This window comes from Neoarius graeffei, chromosome 26 (genome assembly GCF_027579695.1).
Source record: "Neoarius graeffei isolate fNeoGra1 chromosome 26, fNeoGra1.pri, whole genome shotgun sequence".
In the NCBI taxonomy this organism is placed as follows: domain Eukaryota; kingdom Metazoa; phylum Chordata; class Actinopteri; order Siluriformes; family Ariidae; genus Neoarius; species Neoarius graeffei.
The window spans coordinates 55388712-55414730 of NC_083594.1; the positions used below are offsets into that span (position 1 = coordinate 55388712).

General features: G+C 42.9%; 1 protein-coding gene across 7 annotated transcripts in view; it reads right to left on the minus strand.

Annotated features, from left to right (window-relative positions):
* LOC132874149 (plexin-A2-like) overlaps positions 1-26019 on the minus strand; it is a 107695-nt gene that overhangs the window by 64008 nt on the left and 17668 nt on the right. For all 7 annotated transcript variants that reach the window (XM_060910108.1, XM_060910109.1, XM_060910106.1 and 4 more), the window contains exons 2-3: positions 4157-5442; positions 2352-2534 (exon numbers count right to left, since the gene is read on the minus strand). In XM_060910108.1, the coding sequence (XP_060766091.1) occupies positions 2352-2534; positions 4157-5332 (1359 nt within the window). In that variant the 5' untranslated portion in view covers positions 5333-5442. The remainder of the gene's footprint in view (positions 1-2351; positions 2535-4156; positions 5443-26019) is intronic.

Consider the following 26019-nt stretch of genomic DNA (forward strand, 5'->3'; position numbering starts at 1 on the left):
CTGATCTCACCTGAACAGTCATCTCCAAAGGGCTGAAGTTCATCTGTTGAAAAGGCAGATCGCCAAACTTGAGGGTTTTTTTTTTTTACCCTCAGATGATCTGCTGCCTTTTTAGCATCTTTAACATCTGGTCCAGCAAAGACAAGGAGATTTTTTACAATCACTGTCCTTCAGTCAAAGTTTTCTTTAGTACAGAAAGACCACAAGGAAGTGTGTCCAGGTGAGTTCTACAGCCCAAAGGTTCTCACAGGAACCAGTCTCAGGAGGCTGATGGGCTGTGTGTTTGTGCTTGAAAAAGGGTCCAGATTTGAAAGAGGCTAAGATTAAAGGGTGGTAGCTCCAAAATATATATCAGTGACTCCATTAGACAGACAGACAGACAGACAGATAGATAAAGGAGAGAGAGAAAGACAGACAAAAACAAGCAGATTGAGAGACAGAAAACCTCATGAGGAGAAACAAAACAGACTAATTCCCAAGAGAGTGATTAGCCTTCAGAAAGAAATAAAAGAACGAACATCAGGTGAATAAAGTGCTGTCTGAAGTGTTATGTGTGTTGAATAAATTGCTGTCGATATAAAACAGGGTGATCAGTTTAATATTTTGGATCATATCCCTGATTATAAGCTACTAATGAACTAATTAATGAAGTGATGGATAATGAGACTGATTTCGCTCAAATGTGCAGGCGGTCCAGAACACGCTGGTCTCTGTGTAACGACAGGTTTCTATTCAGGAGAAGTTCAGGAGCACAAGAAGACGAGATTAAGAGGAGAGGAGGAAGAAAAGAAGTCCAGTGCTCCAGTGTTCTTAAACCCTGTCATGAAGCAGCAGTTGATGAAAAGTGGTCGATTTGGAGCATAGCCTGTGATCTTCAGTGAGGCTGCAGCCAACCATCGTAAAAAACTGGGTTTGGAACACAGCCGCTCAGACCTTCATTAGCTAAAGGCTAATTAATCTTGTGCAGTATCAGTAAAACATGGCGAATTCTCTCCCGGGAATTTTCCTCGTCCTCCTCTGTACTTCTGTTCCCACACAGAGAAACAGAAAACAGCATTTTATCAAACTGTCTCTGATTACAGATTACCCACAATTCCACTGGGCATTCACATGTGTATACAGTGATTTATAAAACATAACAGCAGGACTGTAACAGACGACACACTTGAGAACATCCTGACCTTTGACCTTTCAGAAATCAGCTCTGTACTTGCGACAGTCACTTACCAGATGGACCAATGAATGATCTCTGCTGCTTCCAAACAAGATTTATTTCTTTATTTCTTGTCAGAAAGAGTCTTTTTTTCTCGGAGGAAAGTTCTTCCATTTTTTCCATCAGACAGTCAACAGAAACTAAGTTCAGGCCGGAACTAAAGTTGTAAGCAGGGAACTGAAGAAACATCGGCCCTCACACATGTGCCATCGGATCGATCCGAGGAATCCTTTGCGATAACGGTTTGCATTTTTGTCACTTAGTTACCATGAAAATAATTTACACTGATTTGATTTGAGAAAATCTCAGTTCAGTGCTGCTGAAACTGCTGCTGTGTGTTGAGCACATACGTAAAACTTGAACATAGTGTGGACGCGGAGTAACACCAGCACCTGGTAGTTAATTGTGTGTGTGTGTGTGTGTGTGTGTGTGTGTGTTCCATCTCCATCTCCTGATATATAATATACACAAAACAATACCTGGGACTGCAGTCTCGGCTGAACAAAGTTCCCACTTCCTCCTGCGCGCTCTGGAGAGTTTTCCCACAGAGATCTCAGAGGATTATTGTGAAATAAAGGAAGCCCATGGAATTCCTCAGATCGTGTGGAATAAACAATGGCCTCAGAAACTTCACACCAAGCAGATTTGAATGAAAACATGCTGATAAGTCACTTTCCGGAGTGTGTGAGCGTGTTTATACACATTAACACAGTCTGTTCGACCCATGTTCACAGATTAACCCTTAAGGAGTCAGACAACACTGTTAGGTCTGACTCCAGGCATCAGACACTCAGGTTTGTTTTATTTTAAAATACATTTAAGCACAAAAATAACCATCTGCAGTTAAAATTCAGAGCTCATGAATATTCATGTGCACATGGGACTCGGGCTGCTCTCATGAGACACTTAATGGACTTTTCAGACAGAGAGAGGGGCTCCGTTTGACCTTTGACCTGGCATGCTGGAGAATATATATGTGTGTGTGTGTGTGTGTGTGTGTGTGTGTGTGAGTGAGAGAGAGCGAGAGAGCAAAAAAATCCACTAATGGCTTTTCATGGCCATGTTTTGCTAGTTCTGGGTCAGCTACGCTCTGGAATTACACACACACATAAATCCAGGTTGTTGACATTCTCCTGACCTTACGGATGTTTCCGGATCGGGTGCCGAGGAACGCCACACTGTAGCCGTCATACACGTACGCAGACACAGCGGTGAGACGCTCTGATGTCTCCGTGTAAACAGCGAGACCCGAGACGAGCTCCGAACCACCGAGAGGCTGATTAATGTCCAAACCACAGAAACCATCTCCGATAGGCACCGGCTGAGGAGAGAGAGAGAGAGAGAGAGAGAGAGAGAGAGAGAGAGAAAACAAACACTGTTCAAGAAATTTAAATATTACTACTAAAAAAAGTTTAAAATTTCGTAAATAAAGTGGATGTGATTCAGGACACAGCAAGGTAACTGAAAATAAAACATAATAAGAACAGAAAAGCAAAAAGCAAATGAAAGAAAACAAGAAAAAGAAAGTGAAGGAGAAAAAAGATGCTAAAAAGATAAACCGTTAGAAGAAGAAAAAGAAGAGATGTGAAGATGACACTGAGTAGTGATGAGTAACAAAACAATAAATAAAGAAAAAAGCAGAAAAAATTGGGATGAGAAATCAGGTAAGATAAAGAAAGAATCAGAAATAAGAAATATAAAAAGAAAAAGAAAAACAGGGAGGAAAAAAGAAAATAAAGAAGAACAAAATGAAAACGAAATCTGGGTTTTAAACATTGAGTGATGAAAGATGAAGACATTCCCATGATGATGAAAATTATGAAAGAAGAACAATTAGAAGACAAACAAAAGAAATGAGAGAAAGAAAAAAGAAGAGAAAGAAAAAAAATGATAGAACAGGATAGAATGAAAAGGTGAAGAAGAACCGAAAAGGAGTAAAAAGAATTACGGATCAAAAAAAGATGATGCTGATCACCACCATGATGATGAAGAATAAAAAGAAGAATGTGAAGTTTTTTCCGAGCACTCGTTCACTGGTCACTGCTATGGATGTAAAAGACAGACGATGATTATTTAATGTCACAGTGTTCGAGTGTTTGAAGGAACCGTGTGAAATGTTGAAGAAAGAGCGAAGGCATGAATTCTGTTTGTACTGTTCGCCTCTCACTGACCTCACACTGACCATTTTGGGGTTCGGCATGTCCAGTCCTGGACGGATAAAAAGGTCTGATCTGACATGTCTGGACGCTCGAGTGAGCCGGACATTCAGGAACCGAGCGCTGCGGAAATGTCACTGCACACGCAGAATTGAGCTCCGTTTCTCTACATTGTGGAGTGCGAGAATGTTGTTGTGCTGTATATGATGGTATATGACTCTAAATGCCAGCAAGTTAGACAGACAGACAGACAGATAGACACACAGACAGATAGACACACAGACAGACACACACACACACACACAGACACACACACAGTGAACACGGAGCTGAAGCCCTCAGCAGTATTTCAGCTGGGATGGAATTAAACTGAGGTTCCTGGACCACAAGGCAAGAGAACAGGAAGTGCTCATCTGTTTATCCGTTGCATTGATTTAACTGGTTTGCTATTTTTTTGTGCGAATGTTTGACCAGATCGAGGTTTGTGTTATGATGAAATTAAAAAAGTAACGCGCCTGCCAGCCAATCAGAAACCAGAACAGCCAACTACTGACTTGTTTTTGTGTGAAAACAAACCTGGACGCCTCAGTGACGAAGGCACAGTGACGAGCAGGGAAAGCTGCATCGCTAACGTAACGTTGGTACAATTTTTAAAAAAGTTTATCGACTTCCTCTGACAGTTTGCCTACCTGCTGAACATGCCATAAACTCAATGATATTTTGTCAGGAAAGGAAACATTGTGTGTGTTTCAATATTTTTTTTTCCCAACGATATGTAAATACGTACCGCTTTTGTGCACTGAACGTCTTTCCCCAGAAGCCAGTGCAGCTCCAGGTTTCCTTCCCCCTGATAGCACGACCTCAGCCTCTCTTTGATCCGTGTGTTAATATCCCGGATGGTGAAAACGCAGAGCGTAGAGTCATCCGACGGCCTCCGGTACTGTTTCTGTCCTTTTGAGAAGACAGCAAAGAGCACATCGTCTCGTTCGGTGATGTTCAGTGCAGTGGCCATGACACTCCCGGCTTTAGCCAGAAACGCTGCCTGGAGTAGACGGTACTCCACTCTGTTCTTCACGCAGCCCACCGGCAGAGAAACGTACGAGTGGAACTTATCGTCGCCTTTACAGAGCCGAACCACACGCGACGTGTAAAAGAGCTCTCCGGGAGTCTCCGTCTCCGGCTGCACAGTCAGGAAGTACACGAAGCTACCACTTGAGAAACCGTATACATAGTCGATGTCAAAGTGCGTAACCAGAGCTAACGTATCAGACGGAATCTTGACTAGAGATGAAACAAAGTCGGTGTGGAGCTCATAGTCCAACATGGCTGCCGATTCGGGGTCTTTAGGCAGCTTGCGGCTCGAGATGGTCGGGAAGTAGTCCTGTTTGCCGCCTACGGACGTGCCGATGTACAGAGTGGCGTCTCTGTCACGGTCTCGTCCTCGATCTCGGCTCACGATCACGCCGCTCATGCCGCCGGTCTGGTTCACGCTAGAGAAGTAGTGCTCCTTTTTATGCGATGGTTCAGCCAAGATGAACAGATCATCCAGTCTCAGGATCTTGCACACGCCCTGGTACAGGCTCCCGCACGCCAGCAGACGGTTGTGCAGGTCATCCACAAGCAGGAGCTTGTTGACGTTGTCAGTTCTGGCGAGAGGCTCGGAACACGGTTGCATGATCAGCGGAGGATAACACACCTGGTTGTCCAGCTCCGGCCCAGTGTTGTGCGTGACCAGTAGCGCCAGATCGGACGAGAGCTTGTACACCCGGTTGACTCCACCCACGTATACCGCACCACTCAACTGGTGGACAGCCAGATGACTCAGACTCCATTCAGGCCTTTCAGACTGGAAGACATGAAGGGTCTGACAGGAACATGCAGACAAGAGGATCAATGACAAGCAAATCAGAAACAGAAGTTTTCTCTGAGGACAGTTCAGTCGAGCGTCGTTGTGTCCCTCCATTCTCAGAGATATCAGGTCAAATTCACAGGCAAAGACTGGAGCTGTCGTTCTGTTCTCTTTCTACAGGTGGACTGAGATAAAATATTCTCCTTGGTGGTCACATCATGGGCCTGAGAGGAGGGAGAGAAACAATCAGACAATCAGACACATCGCATTCGCTACAAAAGTCTCAAGACGAGACAGGAGCTTGTGATATTTGTGGTCGTTTTCAGGATAAACAATACATATCAAGTTTTTTTGTTGAGCACGAATCACAACAGTGCCACAGTTTAAAAACTACAGTTTAAGAAATTTGCTTAATTAAAACTATTACAAATTAGAAGCACACAGTTGTAGAGAATGTCTCTATGTTGTAGCGTGATGGTTTCCCTTCAGTGGAACAAAGAGACCCAAACCTGTCCCTGTTCCAGCCTGATGATGACGATGCTCCTGTACACAAAGCGAGCTCCATAAAGTCGTGGTGTGTGAAGGGTGGAGTGAAGAACTCGAGTGTCCTGCACTGAGCCCTGACTGAACTCAACCCCATTGAACACCTTTGGCATGAACTGGAACTGGAGTCTCCTCAACCTCAACATCCCAACAACCTCACTAATGCTCTTGGAGCTGAATGAACACAAATCCCCACAGCCACGCCCCAAAATCTAGTGGAAAGCCTTTGCAGACTTCAGAGTGGAGCTCATGATAACAGCAAAGGGGAATAAATCTGGACTGAGACGTCCAACAAGGACATACCGGTGTGATGGTCAGGGGTGCACATACTTTTGCCTACATTGTGTACCTGTTGCTTCGTAACACTGGAGTTAGTGTGATGGACGGATCAACAGCGTCCACGTTACTGTCGGAAAAGAATGCTGCACTGATTCACACCCGCGCACTTCACATGACGCTGACAATTAACCAAACCAACGTGCAACATGTTCTCATTTTCTATTGTTCTGTCTTTGAGCGGTGTGATTTGCATTTTTCATTAATTAAAAAAAACTCTATCCATTTCTCTTTCCACATGCATTCACCCATCTACACTCTCTCTCTACCCTTTCGTTGTCTGTCTCTCTCACTGATTTTCTCTCTCAAGCATAAGAGATCAGAGATGTGGCACATGTAATCAGTTAATAAGGAGTGCAGAACGTTCTGCCCATATAATCAATCGACAAAGAGAGAGAGAGCGAGAGAGAGAGAGAGAGAGAGAGAGAGAGAGAGAGAGACTGGTGGAAAGTGAGAGAGTACGTATTCACCTCTGACTCCTGTTAGCGCAGAATGCTCATTAACTAACTGTGACTGCAGGGGTGGTCTCCACCTCCTCACACACACACACACACACACTTGCTGTGCATTAATCATGTCATTAGATTAGCATGTAAATTAATTAATTATGCTACTAAATTTTTACATCTCTCCATCCACTCACTCTCTCTCCCTCTCTCCCTCTCTCCCTCAGGAGTAATGATGATCAGTTAATCAGCAAGACTGTTGCTCAGTAATAAACATTCAGAGCCTCATCCCCACTCTGACCTTTAATTTCATTTGCATATTTTATGCATATGCATTATGCAAAAGACAAACAGTCAAAGTCGTGAGGAGGCTTTAGGAGACGAGTGGTTTGGGGAAATGAAGCCTCTTTAGAAATCATAAATGATTGAGATGTTCAGAACAGCAGGGGATTGTGTGGGTGTCATGGATGCATGCTGTGTGTTAAACGCACACAAACACACACATGCTGATGTTGTTAATCTCATCTCCGCTGTCCGAGTCTATGACGTGATCGCATGGGGCGGGGCGGAGTCAAGCTCATCGGACGTGACGGTGATGATCGATCATGTCAACATGATAAATACATAAACATTTAATTATTTTTTTTAATTTTCAACTTCATTTATGACACGTTAAAATTAATTTCTGAAGTCAGGGATCACACAATGCAGCATAAATCCTTCTGGAAATCGAGCCAGAAGGTTCATTAAAATGTCTTGGTTACAGCGAGACTGAGAACAGAGCTCAGGACAGTGGGATTAGGAGCAGGGACTGGACCCTGATGAGTCACAATGACACTTTGTGCAGGAATTTCAGACTAATTCATTATCCTCCTAAGGCCCAAGCTGTTTTTTACATGCATTTTTTATTTCTCTTTGCTATTTGGGCTTATTAGAACCTGATTAGAATAAAAACTAAGCATCATCTTTTGATAAGATGTACTTTTAGAGAAAAAGTATGTCCACATATGTGGATTCTTGTTCCGAATTTCTAAAAAGTGCTGTCCACGCATGTGACCGCTAAGCCCTAGGAGGTTAAACTGGAATGGGAGGGGACTGTGATTCAATTAATTACAGCAGGATTAGGGACAGAAGTGGGATTCTGATGGGATTCGAGCGTGATATACAATCTAATTGGCTGCAATGAGACAGAAAGTGCAGTCTGATTCAATCAGGATTAAGGACGGAGGCTGAAATCTGATTGGTGACAGTGGGATTAGGGGTGGGACCTGTATTATGATTGGTCAGAGTGACATTTTTTTAGATACTTCAGTACAAATGGTAACATTGTAATTGGGGGGCAGGAACTCTAATCTGATTGGCTACAGTGGGATTAGCAACAGAAGCAACAATTTGATTTGGTTACTCTGGGATTTTTAGGCAGTAACTGAATCCTGACTGATTCCAACAGCATTCAGGAACTGTGGTTTGATTCGTCACAATGAGATTAAAGACACAAACTGTAACTGGTTTCAGCAGCAATCGGCCCAAGAGCTGCCCATTGGTCAAAGTGGGATTACTGGCAGGAATTGTGTTCTAATTGGTCACAAGGGGACTTTGTATGGGAAATGCAGTCCGATTTGGAGGAAGCAGCAGGACTTCACAGACAGGAGATACAAGTCCACAACAATTATCGTTAATTAGAATACAGCATAAGAACTGACCTTGGATGAAACATTGTGATTTGGTGAAGTTTTATTCTCACAGGGTAGCACTGGTTAAATTACAACTTTGACATTTCTATGAAATATAGCAGAATCGCTCTCAGTTTGTGTGAAAGTGTGTGCGTCAGGAGACGGCAGTAATAATGCCCCAGTAACCAATGAACCAATAATGAAGTTATAATGTTTAATATTTAATTGCGAGTTTGAGCAGGGGTGATGTTTAAGTAATGAAGGAATAATGTTGAATATTTAATTGTGTCTTACAGGAGGATTATGGAGCATCTTTAACAGTGTTACACCACTAATAGTGTTAATATGATGAAATAATAAAGAAGAAATCATGCTTTATGGTTGATAACTGGAGTGTTCGGGCCCAGAGGTCAGAAACCGCATGCACTTTATGACACATCTCTCCACTGTAGGTGCTCAGCAAGAGAATAAAGCTCATCATCGTTCTGCACGTACAGTGTGTTAATCATGATCTAGCCTTCATCAGGGTCAGTTTTGTTTTTTTATTCTAGCCAGAGATTTTTTTTTTGTCGTGTTAACAGTAAACCACCATACAAATCATATCTTCTCATCTAGGGGTGCCAATACTTTGTGGAAGGAGGCTAAAACATACACTGCTGCATTAATACTGATTTTTGTGGTCTGCAGAGTTTTACAGGACTGACAATGCTTCAGGAAGACAGATTATTATACATACAGGACACTTTATCGATGGAATTAAAATATAGGTGTTCTATTCCCTTCTAGCAGGTTCCATTCATTTGGTTCGACAGCATGCAATATTGTTCGCATATCGCTTATCCTACGTGTATTATGTCACTCTACCCAATGGAGAATGAGCATTGAATATGGTTTATGATATTGCATGGTTGTCAAGACAGCATGATGTCACACATCAGAGATGTAGAACTTCCACGCTAGCGACTGTGACAATTTGTAAACAAACATGGCCGCCAGGTTTGCTTCATTAAATACGGAAGATTTTGAGAGAATTTTGAAAGAGAAAGATGCGCTGAACACCCGAAAGGAATGTGTATGCATAATAATAATAATAATAATAATAATAATGGCTTTTTTCGTGGTCTATCAGATATATCCCATTCAGCTACTCGTCTTCAACTCGTTCAGTATCATGCTAGCTGAATGGAATATATCTGATAGACCACGCAAAAAAAAGCCGTGGTCATTATAGCCAGTCATTATTATTTAATTATTCCACGCCTTTAGATTACACTAATTTGGGCACATCAAAGGAGCGAAGCGACTGCGCGAACGAGCGTAGCGAGGGGTAGTGTTGCCAGATCCTGCTGACGTTTTCCAGCCCAAAACATGTTCAAAACCCGCCAACATGCTCTTAAAACCGCACAAAATGTAAAATGTACTTGATGCCAATCTTGTAAAGTAAAAATATGCAACTAAAGTCCAGTATACTATTTGTAAATCAAACAACAATGCAAACAACTTCTAAACGGCAGCATGAGCCCGTCAGTGGTGGAGGTGAAGAATCTGCTGTCTGGTCCTCGGCTCCGTGTGCTTCAATCAGATTAGAACTCTGCAATCATCTGCTGGGTTCTGAATCCTACATGCACCAGTAGGTGGCGCACACGCAGAATATTCTGTAGGCTATGTTAGGCTACGATGCATATCTAACATCTGCATTGCTGAGGTTATTTCTTTTTTATTTGTCTTTTATTTATCTTTTTATTTATCCTGTTTGTTTTATTAATTTTATAGGCCTAGTTATTCTGCTTAATTTATTTTTGTCTACATCCATGTATTTCCTTCATCTGTTATCCTGATTTTTGTGGATTTGTTAGATTGTACCCGTTTTATATACTTCAATTAAAAAAAAAAGTTAGGCTCCGATGCATGGCTGAATGTCACATGAGAAGAGAAAATGGAGAATGAATTGCGTCATTCTTATTTACTAGTTTATGAGTTCAGTTTCTGCACTACATTACACACATTCATATTAGTCTTACAGTTACATCGACATTTTTTTGTTTAAATAATACTTAATGAGATTAATGTTTATTGTTAATGATTAATTTAGGCCAATGCTTGATTTTGGTTGTTTAAAATACCTAAGGGGTGCTGGGTAAACTAGGTCTATGGTGCGAAATATTTATAAACATCTGATAAAAACCTGCCGAACTAACGTCAAACCCGCTCAATTTTTGTCAACCAGCCCAAGCCATTTTTTGCCTGCAAAGTAGAATTCAAAACCGCCCAATCTGGCAACACCGGGAGGGGGGTTCCCCCCTTCCATGCGCGGAAGAAAATTTCTGATTGCAGGTCAAATTTCCTCTCACAGAGGTTTCAGATGTCTAAATTGATCAGAATGATAGTATGAATTTTTGCCTTTTTTGAAGCAGGTATGAGTTAGACGCGGCTCTCATAAGTGTCGCTTTGCTTGTTGTGCGAGCGTCCTGTAGTAACGGGCCGTGGACTCCACGCGGCATCGTGGCTTCCAGAAAATCAAAGCAGAAACGCTAGCATACGAGTCACTCGCAGATGCCTTAACCAATCAAACCTCGGGAATCCAACTTCCGCCGATCAGGAAAGAGACTGGTACCTTTCTGAGTGGGTTATAGGTAATGTTCCTTCGCTTGCTTGACATTTTCGGTCGATTTTGGAAATAACTTAATTGTTTTGATCAGAAATCGGAACGATCAAGGTGTGATAAAGATGCATATCAGCCCTTTTTTCCTTGATTAATTTGGGGACGCTAATTTGGGCGCATTTAATTTGGGCACACCGTTAAACGGCCTGGCCAAGGTGTAATTTAAAGGCCTATATTCTATCCACATTCACTGGATATGAGCAATCACGCGCTCTGATTGGCTACTCTACTACTAGGCTATCAGCTCATATACTGTGAGTAGAAAAAAACAAAATGGCAGCGCACGTTGCCGAACCAACCGAGCACGAAATAAAAACCCTACTCGAAAACAAAACCCCCAAAAAAGCAACAAAATATGCAATAAAAGTACAACCCCGATTCCAAAAAAGTTGGGACAAAGTACAAATTGTAAATAAAAACGGAATGCAATGATGTGGAAGTTTCAAAATTCCATATTTTATTCAGAATAGAACATAGATGACATATCAAATGTTTAAACTGAGAAAATGTATCATTTAAAGAGAAAAATTAGGTGATTTTAAATTTCATGACAACAACACATCTCAAAAAAGTTGGGACAAGGCCATGTTTCCCACTGTGAGACATCCCCTTTTCTCTTTACAACAGTCTGTAAACGTCTGGGGACTGAGGAGACAAGCTGCTCAAGTTTAGGGATAGGAATGTTAACCCATTCTTGTCTAATGTAGGATTCTAGTTGCTCAACTGTCTTAGGTCTTTTTTGTCGTATCTTCCGTTTTATGATGCGCCAAATGTTTTCTATGGGTGAAAGATCTGGACTGCAGGCTGGCCAGTTCAGTACCCGGACCCTTCTTCTACGCAGCCATGATGCTGTAATTGATGCAGTATGTGGTTTGGCATTGTCATGCTGGAAAATGCAAGGTCTTCCCTGAAAGAGACGTCGTCTGGATGGGAGCATATGTTGCTCTAGAACCTGGATGTACCTTTCAGCATTGATGGTGTCTTTCCAGATGTGTAAGCTGCCCATGCCACACGCACTAATGCAACCCCATACCATCAGAGATGCAGGCTTCTGAACTGAGCGCTGAGAACAACTCGGGTCGTCCTTCTCCTCTTTAGTCCGAATGACACGGCGTCCCTGATTTCCATAAAGAACTTCAAATTTTGATTCGTCTGACCACAGAACAGTTTTCCACTTTGCCACAGTCCATTTTAAATGAGCCTTGGCCCAGAGAAGACGTCTGCGCTTCTGGATCATGTTTAGATACGGCTTCTTCTTTGAACTATAGAGTTTTAGCTGGCAACGGCGGATGGCACGGTGAATCGTGTTCACAGATAATGTTCTCTGGAAATATTCCTGAGCCCATTTTGTGATTTCCAATACAGAAGCATGCCTGTATGTGATGCAGTGCCGTCTAAGGGCCCGAAGATCACGGGCACCCAGTATGGTTTTCCGGCCTTGACCCTTACACACAGAGATTCTTCCAGATTCTCTGAATCTTTTGATGATATTATGCACTGTAGATGATGATATGTTCAAACTCTTTGCAATTTTACACTGTGGAACTCCTTCCTGATATTGCTCCACTATTTGTCGGTGCAGAATTAGGGGGATTGGTGATCCTCTTCCCATCTTTACTTCTGAGAGCCGCTGCCACTCCAAGATGCTCTTTTTATACCCAGTCATGTTAATGACCTATTGCCAATTGACCTAATGAGTTGCAATTTGGTCCTCCAGCTGTTCCTTTTTTGTACCTTTAACTTTTCCAGCCTCTTATTGCCCCTGTCCCAACTTTTTTGAGATGTGTTGCTGTCATGAAATTTCAAAATGTGTCACTTTCGACATTTGATATGTTGTCTATGTTCTATTGTGAATACAATATCAGTTTTTGAGATTTGTAAATTATTGTATTCTGTTTTTATTTACAATTTGTACTTTGTCCCAACTTTTTTGGAATCGGGGTTGTATTTGATGGTAAGAACACATATCTTTTTTTTTATTTTCAAGAATTATTATTATCGCATTTCTCACAAATTGCTCCTGTCATTTCACTGGTTTGTTTACATTCTAAGCGGAAATGATTTTGTCGGATGTTTTGTATAAAATTTTTATTTATCGAATTTGCAAAAAAGAAAAAGAAAAATGCTCGGTTTTTCAAAATCCAGTGAATGTGGATAGAATAAAACAGTTATTCCACTCAATCTCGTTGTACATGGCTTATAGACAGCTCGGTGCTAGGCGCCTCGTCGCCTATCAGCTCATGGTGGTCTGGTGCAGTCAACACAATCTAGAGCTAAACACTCGAAAGACCGTGGAGATGGTTGTGGACTTTAGGAAGTACCCCACAGTGCTGCCCCCCCACCCACCCACACAATATCCAACAGCCCTGTGTCACATGTGGTCTCTTTCAAGTTTCTGGGATCCATCATCTCCCAGGATCTGAAGTGGGAGTCCAACATCAACGCCATCCTTAAAAAGGCCCAGCAGAGGATGTACTTTCTACGACAACTGCGGAAACATGGCCTTCCACAAGAGCTTTTGATCATCTACACTGCTGCCATTGAATCCATCCTCTGCTCATCCATCACAGTTTGGTTTGGAGCAGCCACAAAACAGGACAAGCACAGACTACAATGCACAATTCAGTCAGCGGAAAAGATCACTGGTGCCCCTCTGCCCTCCCTTCAGGACCTGTACAATGGGAGGACCAGGAAGCGGGCAGAGAACATCATCAAAGACCCCACACATCTTGCACACACTCTCTTCAACCTCCTTCCCTCTGGCAGGTGCTACAGATCCCTGTGCCCCAAAACAACCAGACACAAGAACAGCTTCTTTCGCACTGCCATCACTCTCCTGAACTGTGGATAAGTGGGTCATCCCTACTTGGCCATCCACCCACTTCTGCCAGTGCCTGTTGAGGTGTCCACGACCACGGCAACCTTAACAGGACAGTGTTTGTGTGTGTATTTGATCGTGTGTGTGTATTTTGTTGTGGATTCTACAAGATGCTTGAATTTCTACTGCATACTTACGATTCCTATATGCATCCTGCACACTGCACTATTACACTACACTGCACTATTACACTACACTGCACTATTACACTACACTGCACTATTACTGGTACTTTACATTCCACACCCATCACTTTGCCTGTAACTTAGGTCTAATTTATGTCTTAACTTATGTCTTATTTGTTTATTGTATTATTTGTACATTATGTTGATATGTGCCTATATGTATATTGTTGCCTCTATTGTACAGCATATGTCTATATTATTATTTGTCTACTAAATGTATATTACTACATGTCTACTGTTAAGTGTATAGAGAGTTAACACCTACCGAAGTCAAATTCCTTGTGTATGTAAGTATACTTGGCCAATAAAACTGATTCTGATTCTGATGTATGATTCGATTTCGTGGAATAACTGTTCGATGTTTAACAGTGTGTTGTGGTAGCGGTGTTGTTGTTGGTGCAGTATTTAATGATATGGTCGGCAACACAGTGTTTTACAATGTGGTCAGTGGTGCAGTGTTTAACAGTGCTGTGGACAAAGCAGTGTTTAATGATGTTGTAGGTGACGCAGTGTTTAATGGTGTATTGTGTTCGGGGTGTTGGTGAATAACAGCAATAAATCTGGGGGGGGCAGAAGAGGTCAGTGTGTCAAACCTACAGATTTTGTAAGCACGAGGTGTGTGTGTGTGTGTGTGTGTGTGTGTGTGTGTGTGTGTGAGAGAGAGAGAGAATAAATATCCATCCATCCATTATCTGTAGCTGCTTATCCTGTTCTACAGGGTCGCAGGCGAGCTGGAGCCTATCCCAGCTGACTATGGGTGAGAGGCGGGGTTCACCCTGGACAAGTCACCAGGTCATCACAGGGCTATATATACAGTTGTGTTCAAAATTATTCAACCCCCAATGCTGTAAAGGGTTTTAGGGAATTCAGTGTACATTTGTAATTGTGTTCATAATGACATCTTACAAGGACTTGTTAAAGAACCAAATGCAACTAAAATGACATCAACTGCTTTTGTAATAAAGTATTAAATGGCCTTTTTGTGATTTGATTTCTTCATTGACACAATTATTCAACCCCTTTAATGCCATGTACACACGTAGCCGGGTATTTTTAAACCGAACATTTTCCCCCCCTCCGTTTATAAAAATGTTTTATCCACACCACCTCGTCTTCGAAAAAAATCCCTTCCACACATAACCGAACATCTGCGTTTTCAATCACATTCATAAGCATTCCAAACCTGTAGATGGCTATTTCCCCAAATCCTACCCCCTAATCACATCGCCTGTGCTCTTGGAGCAGTAGTTGGGCTTCTAAAATTAAACATGTAAATAGCACCTGCACAATAATTAACGCTTTCAAGGCACTCCTCCGATCCATTACTCTTTAGCTAGCCGCACACTACGCCGATTTTCAGCGTACCGAGCCAACTGAAGTCGCGAGTCAGGCGTAAAGACTAGTTTTCGATGGTACCGACTAATCTCACAGCCGATTCGAAAAACTAATCGGGAGCCAGACTGATCGGCGAGAGTCGCTAGCAATAGGCAATCATATCTTTCGCATATAACACGTGACATCATTAAACACAATTTCTAGCGCGAGAAATACGTGTTGGTAGCACCTAATGCAGGTATATACTGTAATTCCATAGACTGAAGCTTTATCCATAGACACAGTGGGCTGGAAAGCCACTCTGCTCAAGTTGTGTGGCTGAATTCCAAATCGCTTTAAGTCCCCTATATAAGTGCACTATTTAAGGTTGGGAATAATAGCTCATGCAGCCTAGATAGTGCGCTACATATTCCGTGTTGTGTCATTTGTAATTCAGCCTGTAGCATCTTCAAGTGTTGGATTTAACAGTAACTATATCCAATAGCCAATCACAAAGCTATTAAGTTGTCATGTGTCGCTTCAATTGCGACTGCACTCGTCAACAGTCGGGGGATATGTGCGTGCCCTGTCAGGAGTCGGCTCTGAAATGGATCGGTTCGGTACCGCGTGGATCGCCGTGGTGTGCGGCTAGCTTAAGTCCATGCTTAATCTGGCTTCTGCAGTAAACAAAGGTCGCACGTTTGACGTCAGGGCAGATTTGTTGTCATTTTTTTGGCGCAGATTGTGACGTTCTAAAACGCAAAACTCCGGTTATCTCTGTCTACACGAAAAGGCATACACGGAGTTTTCAAAAATCTTCACTTTGCCCGGAGTTTTTTTAAATATTCGTTTTTGATGTGTTTTCATGTGGATGACAGGCCAAAACGTAGAAAAATATCTTCGATTTAGCAGATACCCGGCTACGTGTGGATGGGGTCTAAGACTACCACTCTTAAGAACAGAGGTTCATTCAAGTGTTTTCAATCAGGTATTGAAAACACCTGTGGATGTCAATGAGCATCAATCAAGCATAATAAGCACCAATTAGGCAGATTTAAAAGGACTGTGATACTCAGCTCCTTCTAGACATTTACTGGTGTGTTGACAAACATGGTGAAGGCAAGAGAATGGTCCCAGAAGACAAGAGAAGAGGTTATTTCTCTTCACAAGAATGGCAATGGATATAAGAAGATTTCCAAAATGTTAAACATTCCAAGAGATACTATCGGAAGCATCATCTGTAAATTCAAGGCAAAGGGCACAGTGGAAACGCTACCTGGTCGTGGCAGAAAGAAGATCCTGACGGCGACTGCTGTGTGCTACCTGAAGCGCCAGGTGGATAAAAATCCCCGTGTGACTGGTGAGGAACTGAAAAAAGATCTGTCAGATGTGGGCATTGAGGTTTCAGCACAGACAATAAGGCGCACACTGCGTAATGATGGCCTCTATGCCAGAACTCCCAGGCGCACCCCCTTGCTGACTCCAAAGAATAAGAAAAGTCGACTGCAGTATGCCAAAAGTCATGTGGACAAGCCACAAAAGTTTTGGGAAAGTGTTCTGTGGACTGATGAAACTAAATTAGAACTGTTTGGGCCCATGGACCAGCGCTATGTTTGGAGGAGGAAGAACCAGGCCTATGAAGAAAAGAACACCTTGCCTACTGTGAAGCATGGCGGGGGGTCAGTTATGCTTTGGGGCTGTTTTGCTTCTAATGGTACAGGGACGCTTCATCGTGTGCAGGGTACCATGAATTCTCTTCAGTACCAGGAAATCTTGGAAGAAAATGTGATGGAGTCTGTCACAAACCTGCGGCTTGGGAGACGTTGGACCTTTCAACAGGACAATGATCCTAAGCACACATCCAAGTCCACTAGAGCATGGTTGAAGATGAAGGGCTGGAACATTCTGGAGTGGCCATCGCAGTCACCAGACTTAAATCCGATTGAGAACCTCTGGTGGGACCTAAAGAAGGCAGTTGCAGCGCGCAAGCCTAAGAATGTGACTGAACTGGAGGCTTTTGCCCATGAAGAATGGGCTAAGATACCCGTTGGTCGCTGCAAGACACTTGTGTCAAGCTATGCTTCACGCTTGAAAGATGTTATAACTGGAAAAGGATGTTGTACTAAGAATGAATGTCACTTGGGGGTTGAATAAAACTGATAATGATGTGAGCACAGAAAAGACATTTGTGGTCATTTTATTATAAATGTTATGTTATATTTGTCTAATTTACAAGTGCCTCTTTGATTTAACTGTAAATAAGATGACTGAAATGATCAAAATCAATGTCAAACTGGCCAAAACACTTAATTTCAGTGGGGGTTGAATAATTGTGAACACAACTGTGTATATATATATATATGTAGTGTTAGGGTGTTGGTGTGGTGTTTAACGGTGTGTTGTGTTCGGGGTGTTGGTGATGCAGTGTTGAGCAGTGTGCTGTGTTATCAGCGTCAGTGGCAGTGTTTAATGGTGTTCCTCTGGAGAACGGTTTGGGTGTTTAATGGTGGATGTAGATCTGTTATTAATCAACACTGAGCTTCGCCTCAAAGCTTCAGAAACACTGTCCATCTCCAACTCTGTCCATTAGAGCAGCAATAAACCTGCCGTGAGCAAGGGACAGCCGAGTCAATCTCACACACACACACACACCTCAGGGGACAGCCGAGTCAATCTCACACACACACACACACCTCAGGGGACAGCCGAGTCAATCTCACACACACACACACACACACACACACACACACACACACACACACACACACACACACACACACACACAACTCAGGCTTACACAATCTGTAGGTTTGACACACTGACCTCTTCTGGTCCCCCCCTCCAGATTTATTGCTGTTATTCATTGTTCTCTCTTCCTCTCCCTTTCTCATTCTCTTCTTCATTCACTCACTCACTCACTCACTCACTCACTCACTCACTCACTCACTCACTCTATCTCTTCTAATTATCTCCTTCTCCTTCTTGTTTTTTCGCTCTGTTGCATTCTTGTACATTTTACTCTTCCTTGTTCTCTCTGTCTCTAAGACACTGTGAGACTGTGACTGTGATGCTGTAGTGTGTGTGTGTGTGTGTGTGTGTGTGTGTGTGTGTGTGTGTGTGTGTGTGTGTGTTCTCCTGCTGTGTGTTTTCTGCCCTGCATTCACTGATAAATAAGTAGAAAAATATACATGAATAAAAGCAAATAAATCAAAACAGACTGCAATAGACTCTCTCTGTCTTTTAGTCAGTCTCTCTCTCTCTCTCTCTCTCACTCTCTCCATTCATGTCCTAAATCTGATGGACTGACCCTCGACTCTGCAGGCAGCTAATGAAGACAAAAAAAAAATCAAGTGAGTTTATCTATAGTGCTGTTTCTTCACCATCATCAGCTCATCCGTGTGTGTGTGTGTGTGTGTGTGTGTGTGTGTGTGTGTGTGTGTGTGTGTGTGTGTGTGTGTGAGAAAAACTCAGCACTTTTACACGAGGAAATGTCAAAATTATATCAAACGTCCATGATGTTCGGCTCGATGTTAGATTTCTTAGATTAACCTGAATCCTAAATGGCTTCCTGTTACACACTCACGAAAGCGAGGATCATGTTTTAGAGATTATGGGAAGGAAGTGTCTGATACAAAATTAACGAATGACATGTAATATCTCAGGAAGGCTAACCGAACAAACAAAACACAAAAATTCATAATTTCGACACGGGAAAGTGAATAAACAAGACTGAAATTACACTCAGGCTCCATCGCGAACACCACACACACAGTGAAAAACAACAGAGTAGCATCACGACTCTTCCTGTGGCACATAACTGCAAACACAAGGACACACTCTGAAACAGAATAAAGAGAGTTGGAGAGTTCTCGAGCTGCTCTGGAACGTTCTCAAACTCAAGCTGAAAAGAGCAAGGTGGATTCTGAGGGAAAATCGCAGAGATTCCACGACACACGCTGACAGAAGGCATCTGGAGCCAACAATAACAACAAAAAGACAAGATCCTCCGAGGCATAACAGCTGTCACATCCAAGAGGGAAACACACACCACAGCTGCTTGAGGCGTGCACACACACACACACACACAGCATATATACAAGTGGGAATTACACAGCTGTACTCTGTGTGTGTGTGTGTGTGTGTGTGTGTGTGTGTGTGTGTGTAAGTGCCTCCTGTCCTCACCACACTGCTCAAGTGCCAGTGACAGGAAAAAGCACTGTGGTTTTTTTTTGTTTGTTTGTTGTTTTTGATCATGAACACACACTCACACTCACTCCTACAACTATATTAATGAAACACCGGATAGGTGGAGACCGGTGGAGCTCATGTCCAGCTGGAAACATGACGTGAGGCTGTATGAGAGAGATTTATTCTGAACTTCAGTCCCAGAGCAACATTTCTATGATGATTTTTCAAGGAATGTTTATCGGACGCAGACAGCTATACTCATTTGCAAAAGATATTTGTTCATGAACCTCGTGTCCATGATAAAAACTAAACAATAACTAAATATTAATTCACCCTTTCTCCTAAAGAAATAGGAATAAAACAGTCCAGATCAGGCGGTTAGACAAAATAACCACACGTCTGGAGTAATCACACGGCTCAGACTGCACTGATTTACCAGCAATCACAATATGAAACGCGTTAATAAACACGTCGCTCATTTTCACATTTACATTTAATATTATGGAACATTCAGGAAACGACTTCCTGTTGTCACTTACACTACAGCAGCTGAAACACTCGTTCCGTCACCACCCTCTCTTTTTCCCTCCACCAACTGTGCTAGAGGAGGATAATGTTTTCGCCTTCGTTTGTTTGTTTACCTGTTCGCAACGTGACTCAAAAAGTCGTGAACGGATTTTGATTAAATTTAGAGAAAAGATCAGCCACAGACCAAGGAACAATTGATCAGATTTTGATGCAAATCCGGATGTGTGACTTGGTGGAGGTATGAACTCTACCGAGTGCCCTTCCAATTTCTTTCTTTAATTTAATAAGACAAAAAACACACACACACACACACAGCTTGTCATGTTACCAAGAAGCCGCAAAGAAGTGTAAACTCCTCTGTCCTGGGAAAGTTTGCGAAGCAACATTACTGACACTAGAGACTCCTTCCATCAATATGAAATAAGTGTCTGCTTCAGAAAACTTCACCATATTAATGATGATACATTTTTCTTCCACAGATCGCTGGTCTAACGTTCAGCTCGAGGGCAACTGACCCCGCCTTTTCCGTAGCATCAGGAAACGACGCCTTGCTCTTTGTGGCCATGTTACGCGGCGGAAGTGTTGCTCTGGGAGCCTGACACAAAGCGCAAGTTTGGCTGACTGTGAACCGCTCTGGCGATGGGACTTGAAAGGGACACAGGCCTACTACGTGACCACCTCAAGGTGGGTGTGGCCAACAGGCAAGTCTGGGCAAAGATCTCTATGTAAGTCACTGGCCTGCCAGATGTCACATGATGATGATGATAATATTTTTCTTTGTTCAACAACAACCATCAACACCTTTATTATTTGTGTAGCATCTGCTGCACACGTCCCTGTGAATGAGCTGTTACTATAGAAACAATAACGTATCAGAACGAGTGCATTAATACACAGCAAAATCCCCAGTGTTGAATTAACACCCAGAGTGTTGATTTAACACCCTACTGTGTTTATATAGGTCCAGTTGGACCCAAATAAACTCTGAAAGTGTTAATTCAACACTGGGGAATTTGCTGTGTATAAACCTGTCCTTCACGTTACAGCTGGAACTGTCTGATCTGTGTGGTGAGACAAAAGTAGTGCACACCTTCTGACCAATCAGATTCACACTGTGGTACGAGATCATATAATAAATACATTTTCATCTCATCTCATCTCATTATCTGTAGCCGCTTTATCCTGTTCTACAGGGTCGCAGGCGAGCTGGAGCCCATCCCAGCTGACTACGGGCGAAAGGCGGGGTTCACCCTGGACAAGTCGCCAGGTCATCACAGGGCTGACACATAGACACAGACAACCATTCACACTCACATTCACACCTACGCTCAATTTAGAGTCACCAGTTAACCTAACCTGCATGTCTTTGGACTGTGGGGGAAACCGGAGCACCCGGAGGAAACCCACGCGGACACGGGGAGAACATGCAAACTCCACACAGAAAGGCCCTCGCCGGCCACGGGGCTCGAACCCAGGACCTTCTTGCTGTGAGGCGACAGCGCTAACCACTACACCACCGTGCCGCCCATAAATACATTTTACTCGAAGCAAATATACTATAAATTTCTCATTCACATCTCCACAGTAATGAAATACTCATTAACTCCTCTATAACAACCAATGAGTTTGAGACATGTTGCTGTTTTACAGATATGAGCTGATGCTCTGCTGATTTCGAGATGGTGTTGGAACGTGCTCACTCAGAGTTATTATTGTTCTGATTATTTTAGTAAAATAATAAATTAAAAGTACCAAATCCAGTAAAAGCAGGCGAATGTTTCGCCCAAACAAGTCCAAACGTTTTACTGTAATTATTACATGTGAATGCTCCGAGGTCTTAGACCTGTATTTTAGTAAATAAAATTTATCCTGACAACTTCATGGCTCTCTGAACTCAATGACAACAGGAATACCACAGCAAACACACACACACTGCAAACACACACACACACCACCTCTGCAGTGTGTGTCTAGTAGCTCAGAGTCCAGACTATGACCACTGGACTGAAAATTCCGAGCTGAAATCTATAACAAGATCTCAGCTTTACATTATTTCCCATGAGCCTCTGGTGATTTGATTTCACATCGACAGCAATAAAAAGAGCAATTACGTGATGAGAGTAAAATAAATTAAAAAAAAATTTAATTACTGCAGTCTTGTAATTATCCGAGTCTCTCGGGTTTAAATCTTACATCAATACAATCAGTTTCGTTCATTTACAATAAAACCTGAACACATGAATCAATAAAAAGGAAAATAATCATTCAGTCCTAAAACTCAATTGTATGACATCACCATGAAAAGTTCCCCAACATTAGCTAGTTTGCAAAGAAAGAATACTGAAGAGTTAGCATTAACATTACACCAGTTATCTCGCTAGAGATAAGAAGTAAGAAGCGCTCAGTAAAAACAAAGATGCGATTCTACACCAGCAATGTGCTGTCCAACCTCTTGTACGGCTGCAAGACCTGGCACTTGAAGACCAGCCAAGAAAGGAAACTTGATGCTTTCGACACCAAATGCATCCGAAGAATCCTGGGTATTAGATGGAGTGACTTTATCTCAAATGAAGAAGTAAGATCCCAAACAAATCAACAGCCAGTGTCAACAATCATATGCAAACGTCAGCTAAGCTGGCTGGGACATGTCATCAGACTTCCACCAGAAAGACTTGCCAGCCAAGTTCTCCAATGGAACTCCCATGGGCAGTGGTGGAGGGGACGTCCAAAGATGAACTGGCGTCAGACAGTCAAGAGGGACCTCTGTTCAGTCAGCCAGGGATGGAAAGATGCGTTGCGGCTAGCCGCAGACAGAAACAGCTGGACAACCTTGGCTGCCTCATGCATCTTAAGACGCGGGAGCCACTAAGGCCAAGTAAGTAAGTTATCTCGCTAACGTGTAGCATGTTATGGACTTATATAGCATAATAATGTCCAAATGTCATGTCGTAATGTTTTATATTTCTTCATATTTTTACTGTAAACATTCTATTGATACATTATTTTTTAAATTTAATTTTAATTGTTCATGCACATGTGACGCCAGCACCTCACGCCGCCCACTCACCCCTCCTGACCTCAACGTGCCACTGGTGCTGAAAGGACAGTTCCCCACAGGGCAGAGTCACATACCCAGTCCCGGCTGAAACCAGTGAAGCAGCGCCTCTCTTCACTCTTCTCAAAGCAACAGGGCGTCTGAGAAGGCGTCACCAACGCCCACACAGGTCAGTCGAGTTTGGGGCAGCGACATTGCTCATGCTCTTCTCTCTGCTCCATTCAGGCCTCACAGCAACGATGAAGGCGAGGAAGACAGCTACACTCAAGCTCAGCCAAGAGCACCCTGGGAACTCCTGCCTGCTTCAGCAAGGGACCGAAGCACTCCTTCCTGCACTCTCCACAGCCCTCCTGCAACCGACCGCCTGACTAACGCCTCTCACTGCGCTGAACCTCTGGGCAGACGACTCTGCTCCTTCACAGTGGTGGCACAGAAGATACCCGTCTCCAGGCACACAGCCTCACCGGCACTGCACCTTTCCCCCAGAAACCACTTCATAAAAGAGTGCTTGTCTTTTACCTCAGTTCTCTGCCTCACTGAGGAGCGATCTCATAACAAATGTAACATACTAATGTACTCCTGTAACCCACTCATGTCATGTCACACACTAATGTACTACTGGAACATGTACCAAGGTACTAATGCGATGTGTATCACATGGAAATGCTACACCAAGCTGCACATGACATTCGGCCGCATCTTCTGACCCTGAGACAAGAGACACCACACAGAGACCTGACATCATCCTCAGCCTGAATGATCTGTGTGTGTGTGTGTGTGTGTGTGTGTGTGTGTGTGTGTGTGTGTGTGTGTGTGTGTGTGTGCGTGCGCTTGGGGGGTGGAGTGGGGTGTTACTCCTCCAAAGTGTTCGAATTAAGGGCACTTCATCTTAGTGACAGAAAGTGCTGACGAGACCGAAAGAAAAGATGCTGAACCTTTCGCCTCTCTCTCTTACTCTCATTCTCTCTCTCAGTCTTACACACACACACACACAGTCAAAACAAACACCCAACTGTGACTGTGTAATTGTTGAGGAGTATCCTGCATGTCCAGATGAATAAATGGAGACGATTAGGGGATTGGCTTATGGTGCTGGAGAGGACAGAAGTGGGTCAAACACACACACACACACACACACACTGCTATGTACAACAGATATATAATGAGAGAGGAAGCATGAGAGGAAAAAGAAACAAGGAACAGAGAGAGACAGACAGAGAGAGAGAGGCAAACAGAGAGAGAGACAGACAGAGAGAGAGACAGACAGAGAGAGGCAGACAGGGCAGTGTAGTTATTAAGCATGACTTTTAGGTGAATGTCATATTTAATCAGATGTAGAGCCAGGAGAAATGCACTCTATTCAGCTCTTTATGACCCACACACACACACACACACACACACACACACCTTGCATATATGAATGAAGAGTGTTAATTAAACACACAGCTGCTGATCATAAGTCCAGATGACTCAACGCAAAATATCACAATATCTGTCCTGACATTTACACCAAAGGCCTTTTTATCCTTCATTTGCTGTCCTTCTCTCTCTCTCTCTCTCTCTCTCACCTCACACTTTCACTGCGAAAATGAGACAAACTAATGCACCCATATTTACAATCACAGTCACGCTGCTGCCGTGTGTGTGTGTGTGTTTTATGCCAGTGCTTGCAGAAAGAGTTCTGCCAAAAGTGCCATCTGCTCAAAAAGTCGACACAAAGCTGGGAGCTGTCAACACTCTCCACCCATCCGTGTTCTCCTCTTCCTACACACACACACACACACTCACAGAGTCTCACTGGTGCCACGAAGTTGGTGTTTTTCTGCATCTTACACAAGCATGATTTTTTTTATCCAGTAATTTGTTCGATGAGATGTAAATAAGCTAATGCGCTCATTCCTATACAGGCACATTTCTATAGTAACAGCGCATTCCACAACATTCAACATAATTAAAAACGGATAAAAAGTATGTATTTAATTCATTCATTATATGTAGCTGTTCTACAGGGTCGCAGGCGAGCTGTATCCTATCCCAGCTGACTACGGGTGAAAGGCGGGGTACACCCTGGACAAGTCGCCAGGTCATCACAGGGCCAGGGCTTTGAACCAGAATTTTTTTTCCTATTGGTTCGTTCCGAACAGAAACGGAATTTTAACGTTTCCGGTTTTGGGTTCCACCATTAAATAGACGTTCCTGAACCGGTTAGAACAAAAAAATTTCGTTCCCGGAACGGTTAATTACGTTCCCTGTCAGCTGTTTAACAAATGGCTATAAAATTATGTCTCTGTCTCATCCAGCTTAAGCCAAATGTAGGCTAATTCTATTACAACCTTCATTAAATAAGACGAAATAATTCAAAACAATTATTTCAAATGTTGGCGATTTGGATTCTCAGTATGTCTTCCCATCTACACAAACAGAAAAAGTGCCAAAAATGAAAGATAATTCGTTTAGTGCAGGGGTGGCCAACCAGTTGGAGACCAAGAGCCACATTTTTTACTGTATTACCGCAAAGAGCCACATCATACACATGGGCACATGAACATCACCCATCCCTTCCTCTCTCTCTCACACACACACCTCTGCTCAGCCAGATTAATAGTAAATGTCACACACCAACATATTTACTCCTACAGTACTAAGACCACAGGCTGAGGCCAGTCATTTTTAACAATGAACATTGTGTGCACTTACTATGCATGCTGCTTAGTGGGACTCATGGCATTACCAAAAAAAAGCCGCACCATACACATGACCACACACGTGTACCATACATGTGACCCCCCTCACTCTCTCTCTCCCTCACAGACACACACGCTCAAACACGCACCTCTGCTCAGCCAGATTAATAGTAAATGTCACATGCCAACATGAGAGAAATGTACTCCTTCAGTCAGTACTAATACCACAGGCCAGTCATTTACAGCAATCAATATTGTGTGCACTTACTATGCGTGTTGCTTAGTGGGACTTCTGACATTCCTTGCCTT